The sequence below is a fragment of the Asparagus officinalis genome, chromosome 7, assembly GCF_001876935.1.
Source record: "Asparagus officinalis chromosome 7, Aspof.V1, whole genome shotgun sequence".
Lineage (NCBI taxonomy): Eukaryota > Viridiplantae > Streptophyta > Magnoliopsida > Asparagales > Asparagaceae > Asparagus > Asparagus officinalis.
The window spans coordinates 6,128,002-6,134,905 of NC_033800.1; the positions used below are offsets into that span (position 1 = coordinate 6,128,002).

A 6,904-nucleotide genomic window follows, 5' to 3' on the forward strand; every position below is an offset into this window, starting at 1 on the left:
CTTAGTGTCTACTTGCTTTCATAGTTTCCTTAGATATCAGATCATTTTGCTCAATTAGAGAGTAATGAATACAATTTAAAAATATAAAAATTATCTTTTCTAACCCGGTGCATTTTGTCAACTTGTACTCAAAGATTATTCTCTGCTGCTTTTTGTAGGCGTCAAAAAATGCTGAAAGATATCCAAATACAGCTGAAGAGAAGATCATCCAAAAAAATCAACAAAAGGACACAAGTATGGACTGTCTCGCCCAGCGAGACAAACTTTGCTGTCTCGCCGTGCGAGACAGATTTTGCTGTCTCGCTCGCCGTGCGAGACAGACTTCGCTGTCTCGCCGAGCGAGACAGACTTTGCTGTCTCGCCATGCGGGACAGAGTTGACTATCTCGCACGCAAGACAGTTTTCAAACATTCAGAAACCGTTTCATAAACCGCCGACACGTGGCCACCAACTGTTCAAGAACGTGGGGAGTATCATGGGCGAGAATCACGTTGATAACCACCAGAATAACGGAGTTTAGAACGTGGGAAGACAGTTGCAGCGAGAAACTGTCAAGAATATTCGTTTTCCGAGACAGTATTTACTGTCTCGCTGGGCGAGACAGCAAATCAGCAAATTTACTGTCTCGCTGGGCGAGACAGCAAACACTGTCTCGGCCAGCGAGACAGTAAACACTGTCTCGACATATTAATTCTGTCTTTTGTTGACTTTTGTTAGTTATGAACCCCAGAGGCTATAAATACCCCCCTAGGGTCATTTCTGACAGAGGCTAGATTTTTTTGAGCATTTCAGAGCAGAGAAAGAGCAGAGTTCTTGAGTTTCTGGTAACTCCTTGATAATCAGGCTTTGACTTGATTTCAAGAAGAACGACTATCTTACTTCGATAAGATATCGTTTCAAGTTCTCACTTCGATAAACGAAGTCAGAATCATAAACCCCTCACGATTCGATCAGAATCTGTGATTTGGTGGTCCACGAGTCAAAGCGCTCCCGGCACAGGCAACGATCCCATGCAAGCAGTGATCCAAACAACAATTCTGCGTTTGCTTCCCAAGAGTTGTAATTTTTATTTTGTTGTGTAAAAGAAGTCTTATAAAAAGGCTATCTCTTTTTTGAATTTATTATAATCGACTGAAGATATAATGAATTCCATGACAAAACCAACTTTTGACGCAAACACTTTTAAAGGTAAAACTTACTTTCTCAAAAAAATATTATTTATTTATTTTTCATAGGAAAAGAGAAAAAGATGGAATAGGCAAAAAATCAGGTGATGTTTTTAGCAGTTGAATGTAAAATGTAAAATAGGCAATTTAGTTCGGGAGACATATTTTCAAACTACGAGATGTGAGTGGGCTAATATGTAAAAAGACTCTCATAGATTTCGACCCAATAAAGCCTTCTTCAGCCCGACCCACTACCGCCGACCTCTCCGTCTCTCTCCTCTCGTTCCCAAAACCCACACTTTTTCGTGGCGGCTCCCTCTTCTTGTATAATTTTCCCTCCCTTTTTCCATCCCAAAATCAGAAGAGGAAGATAAGAAAAAAAAATGCCCCTTTCTCTAAATCTCACCACCCCTCTTCAAGCTTCACCGGAGGTAACCACGATCTCTCTTTCAATTCACCGCATTCCCTTTTTCATCTATCGCTAACCCCTCTCAAAATTTCCAGTTCTCGGGCTCCAGTTTCTCCCCTCGTCGCAGAATTAGGGTTTCGTCGATCGTACGCTCGGACATGGGCATTGATTCGAATCACATCCCCGCGGCGCCAATTCTCTTGCCTGAGGGCCCTTGGACGCAGGTGATGACATAGAAAGGAGAAAGTTTTGATCTTTGCGTCGTTGTGCTTCTCGTTGATTTTTTTTTTGAATTGTTTGTTGTAGATAGCAGGGGGTGTTACTGCTGCTAAAGGATTCAAAGCCGCGGGGATTTATGGCGGTCTTCGTGCGAAGGGGGAGAAGCCTGATCTGGCTCTTGTTACTTGTGATGTTGATGCAGTTTCTGCTGGTGAGTATAAAGAAGTTGGAATTTTTATTCAAATTCGTAACAACTTCAGAAGGTTTATGACGATTAGTTGAGAGGTTTATGCATTAAGAATGTTATTGTAACCTTTAGGCTGGGTGCGTTGGCGAAATTGTCATTCTATTGCTCTTGATTTAGTAGGTTGTATGTATAGGGATCAGATGGAATACTCAACTTTAAGAATGTTATTGTAATCTTTAGGCTGGATGCATCGGCGAAATCGTCATTCTATTGCTCTTGATTTGGTAGGGTACATGTATAGGGATCAGATGGAAATACTCAACTTTAATGCTGTAACATAAAATGGAAACAAAGTTAAATTATTTTTAACTCAGGGTACGTTGGATGACTCTTATGTTACTGTGTATATCTGTACTACTACTATATAAAGAACATTATAGGGGTAATCAAAACATGGATGAATGGCAGACATATTCTCATTTTGTACTGTAGTTGGAAGGAGAAAAATGTAATTTAACAATAGACATTTTTCTTTTATTTCTCTTTTTATTTCTAGAATATTTCATATATCATATGCACATTTGTACTATTAGTTTCATGCATTATGCACGTGCATTTTATTTTGCACAAAAGAAATAAAACATATAAAAACAGTAATAATAGATGCTAAAAACCTTATCTTTTCATATAAGATGAAGAAATATTTTTCTTAGGCTTAAGATATCACATTTTTAAACGACTCTAGATACGTTTTTAGATATACAAATTTATTTTAAAAGATTTGTGCCTTTGCACATGCATATGCTCTTGTGACAATGCTAGTGTTTATAAAGAGAAGCATATGTCATCTATTAAGAGATATCTGCTGTTTTGTTCACAATAACTCTAAATTTGCCGGTAGCATAAATTTTTCTCAACCAGGTTGGACACCTAAGGAGAATGTGACATCTATGTTTTCTGTTTAATGATTTTGAAATCAGAAGTAGCCTTCCAAGTTATGTATGTCTTTTTTCAATGGTGTTTTCAGGAGCATTCACTAAGAATATAGTGGCAGCTGCACCAATTACCTACTGCAGAAAAGTACTAGATGCTTCATCATTGGTATGTCAATTCAGCCCCTCTTGGTTTTAACATAACCATTCATTTTATTGCTTGCTCATTTGACAAGTTGATGGTGACTTATCTTTTCTTTTTCCCCGTTTCATTAACTAGGCTATCAATTCTACATAGGTTCAATTTGGTAGTTTGTCTTTCTTTTATAAGTATGGAAACAATTCTCATAATCCGCTACGTCAGTTATTTCTTGAACTTTTTTTATGATGTAAAACCTTCAGTTTTGCAACTATTCAGGCACGGGCTGTGTTGATTAATGCTGGTCAAGCAAATGCTGCAACAGTAAGTGCAGTTAGATACTTGCCTCAACCTTGGAAAGAGTCAACTAGTTATGTGGCTAAAAGACTCTTTGGAACATGACAGGGTGATGCAGGTTATCAGGACACAATAGAATGTGCAAATGCTGTTGCTGAGGTTTTTCCACTTTGATAATTATTCTATTTATGTAACTTGTAAAATTATGCAGACATGCGTCTTTTTCTAATCTTTTGGATTATTGTGCTTGCAGCTTCTCCGGTTGAGTCCAGAAGCTGTATTCATTCAGTCCACTGGTGTTATCGGTCAAAGAATAAAGAAGGTGCTATAGCATAGATGAATACACCTTTGTTAGCATACGTGTCCTTCTTGAGCTAGAGGGAGGCTATGAAGCACGGATACGGATACGGGATATGGATACGACACGGACACGGATACGGGATACGGCAAAATCCAAAAAAATAGGATACGGGAATACGACGAGGATTTTTTTTTCCAAATTATTATATATATAAAAAATTTATAAAATTCAACTAACAATCTAAATTATGAATCTATGACAAAATAACAAATTTGTAAACAAAAAGGAATTAGAGTACATACTCATTCTATCACAAAATAACGAGTTTCAAGTTTGTAAACAAAAAGGAATTGAAGTACATACTCTACTCATTCTATCACAAAATAACAAGTTTGTAAATAAAAAATACATCAAGATAAAGTGGAAGCTAGTTCGATGACTTCTTCATTGCCTGGCCCTTCATCATCAGCAAACAACATAGCCTCCATGGTGGGTTCATCACGAGACAAGGTGGCGACATCAAGAATACCGGCACCCTGAAATGAGTCGAATGCATCTCCACCAATATCCCACAGCTTCGATTCTCCTTCTTTATATTCTTGGGATGATCGAGAAAGCAAACGAAGATTGCTATGCACATACACAAGATCTTCTGCCCTTTCCGGTGTCATCTTGTTCCTCTTCAAAGAGTGAATGAATGAGTATGTACTCCAATTCCTTTCGCAGCAAGAGGATGAGCAGGGTTGGCCTAGAAGCTTGAAGGCCAATGCTTGAATATTTGGAGTTGAGGATCCATAGAGCGCCCACCATGCTGCTGGATCCATAAATCCTCTATCAGCAAGAGAATCTGGATCCCTAAAAATGTCAAGAGCAGCCGAGAATTTAGCAAATTCTAAGTTAACCATCCTCCGTTCATCGGTATTAGGATAATATCTCCTCAAACACTTGGTCCTTTCCGAAGAGATCTCCTCATCCTGATGGGGTGCTTGCCGATGGATATTCCCATTCAGTCATGTCTCGTGATAATATCTATTAAAGTTTAACATTGAATTAGACATTATTAATAAAAATAATCACATCAAAAATAATGAATTGATAACATAATCTAAATTATTACCTTGGATTCAAAGAGTGCGCCAAGCACTGAAGTGGCGTGTTGCTCTTATTCCATCTATCCTCCAAGATCTTGTGTACGACATCATAAAATGAGGAGGGATCATTTTCTCTTTTGCTCTCATGTCTATAAATAACAACCTTCACCTTCTCAATCATTGTATCCCACATATCATATACCAAATGAAGGCTGGGCTTGTCGGTATCGGTGAGCCGAATCATATCATATATAGGAGCAGTGAAAGCAATAATATAATCCATCCTATCCCACCACAAATCATCAAGCACTTTCTCCTTAACAAACTGTGCTTTTCCCACATCAACCAAATGAAGGCTGGGCTTGTCGGTATCGGTGAGCCGAATCATATCATATATAGGAGCAGTGAAAGCAATAATATAATCCACCCTATCCCACCACAAATCATCAAGCACTTTCTCCTTAACAAACTGTGCTTTTCCCACATCATCATCTCTGTACGAGCTCCAACGGTCGCTAAGAACCATATCTTGGAGGCTTCTCTTGATCACAGTGAACCTCTTTAGCATGATGATCCATGAAGCAAATCGAGTATCAGCAATTGAAAGAAGCTTCATCTTCGAATGCTCATTGAACATAGCCAGCCTCATTGAGTGATTCATGATGAAGTTCTTAATCATCAAAGCATCATCATATACCTCTGTAATCCAGCTGCACTCTGCATAAGCAATTGCATTAGCCTCTGTATTCTTTGCAGCACAAATATTCTTAAGGGCAAGATTGAGGGTGTGAACAACACATGGAGTCCAGAAAATATGTGGAAATTTTCCCTCCACAACTGCCCCTGCTGCCTTACATGCCGAAGCATTATCAGTAATGATTTGGATCACATTTTGAGGCCCCACCTCTCTAATGCAAGCTTCAAGCTTCTCTGCAATGAAATATTTATTCTTCTGCTCTCCCTCAGCATTCACACAGTGCAAGAACATTGGCCCATTATCTGAGACCGCAATGAAATTTATCAGTGGCCTCATTTGTGCATCTGCCCAGCCACCGCTATAAATAGAGACCCCCTTCTACTTCCATGTGCCCCTGATGGGCTCCAACAACCTCTCTACGTGAGCCTTCTCACGTTGCAAAAGAGTGGTCCTCAAAGAATTATAACCCGGAGGCTTGTAACCGGCAATTGAATTGCTTGCGGCATATGTGATCATCTTAGAGAAATAAGGATTTCTTGCCAAATTAAATGACAGCCCACCGGTATAGAACATCCTTGCAATCATTGAATCCAATTCATCTCTTGCCCCTATATTGAAGGCTTGTTCAACAGTGGTGACTCCCCTCCTCCTCTTTGGCTCACTTAGACGAGAAGGCATGCTTTGACTTCCTGCTACTGCACTTGACGCTGAAGAACCTGGCAGCGTCACTGTCCTAGGCATAGAAGCCCTCACCCTTGCTTCTGCTTGATCCGCATCAGTTTGCATGTCTCTCAAATTGTGCGGCTTAACACATTTGCACATTTTAATTCCTTGCCCACTAATCCGCATTAGATGGGCTTTGACCCTTGAGTAGGAGGATGTAAATACTTCATTGCAATAACTACACATCCACTGCCAATTCCCCCCTCCTTTACCCATCTTCTCCAACTTTGTGACATACTTCCACAAAGGAGTGTGATCATCTTGAACAGACTGTACACCACCAGAACTACCTCCTGCTTCCATTGCTATAAACAACAAGTAACAAATATTAATTAAATATTAAACATCGGAGAGTTAAGTAGATTAACAAGTAACAAGTACTAATTAAACAACAAATAACAAGTAACAAGAATTAAGTGACTAACAAATAACAAGTAACAAGTACTAATTAAACAACAAATAACAAGTAACAAGAATTAAGTGACTAACAATTAAATATTTACATATTCATAATTTATTAGTTAGCATGATAATTTCTATTTTAAACTCTTTTCTAATTATACTAAAAGATAAGTTGTTGCTCACTAACTTTGTTTTTCTTTTTACAGATTATACTTAAGAGTTAAGCAACAATGAGCAAGGATGAAGGATCAATCAAATATGTATAATTAGATATGTATATTCATAATTTATTCATTAAATATGTATATTCATTTGTGTAATAATTCATTTGTGTAATAATT

At 38.4% G+C, this 6,904-nt stretch overlaps 2 protein-coding genes across 2 annotated transcripts in view; one reads left to right on the forward strand and one right to left on the reverse strand.

Annotated features, from left to right (window-relative positions):
- Positions 1,440 to 6,904, forward strand: part of LOC109846567 (arginine biosynthesis bifunctional protein ArgJ, chloroplastic) — a 32,259-nt gene continuing 26,794 nt past the window's right edge. Inside the window, exons 1-7 of the mRNA XM_020415812.1 lie at positions 1,440 to 1,597; positions 1,671 to 1,799; positions 1,882 to 2,005; positions 3,009 to 3,082; positions 3,332 to 3,376; positions 3,458 to 3,508; positions 3,603 to 3,671. Of these exons, the coding sequence (XP_020271401.1) occupies positions 1,550 to 1,597; positions 1,671 to 1,799; positions 1,882 to 2,005; positions 3,009 to 3,082; positions 3,332 to 3,376; positions 3,458 to 3,508; positions 3,603 to 3,671 (540 nt within the window). The 5' untranslated portion in view covers positions 1,440 to 1,549. The remainder of the gene's footprint in view (positions 1,598 to 1,670; positions 1,800 to 1,881; positions 2,006 to 3,008; positions 3,083 to 3,331; positions 3,377 to 3,457; positions 3,509 to 3,602; positions 3,672 to 6,904) is intronic.
- Positions 4,745 to 6,904, reverse strand: part of LOC109846568 — a 22,817-nt gene continuing 20,657 nt past the window's right edge. Inside the window, exon 2 of the mRNA XM_020415813.1 lies at positions 4,745 to 5,034. Within this exon, the coding sequence (XP_020271402.1) occupies positions 4,764 to 5,034 (271 nt within the window). The 3' untranslated portion in view covers positions 4,745 to 4,763. The remainder of the gene's footprint in view (positions 5,035 to 6,904) is intronic.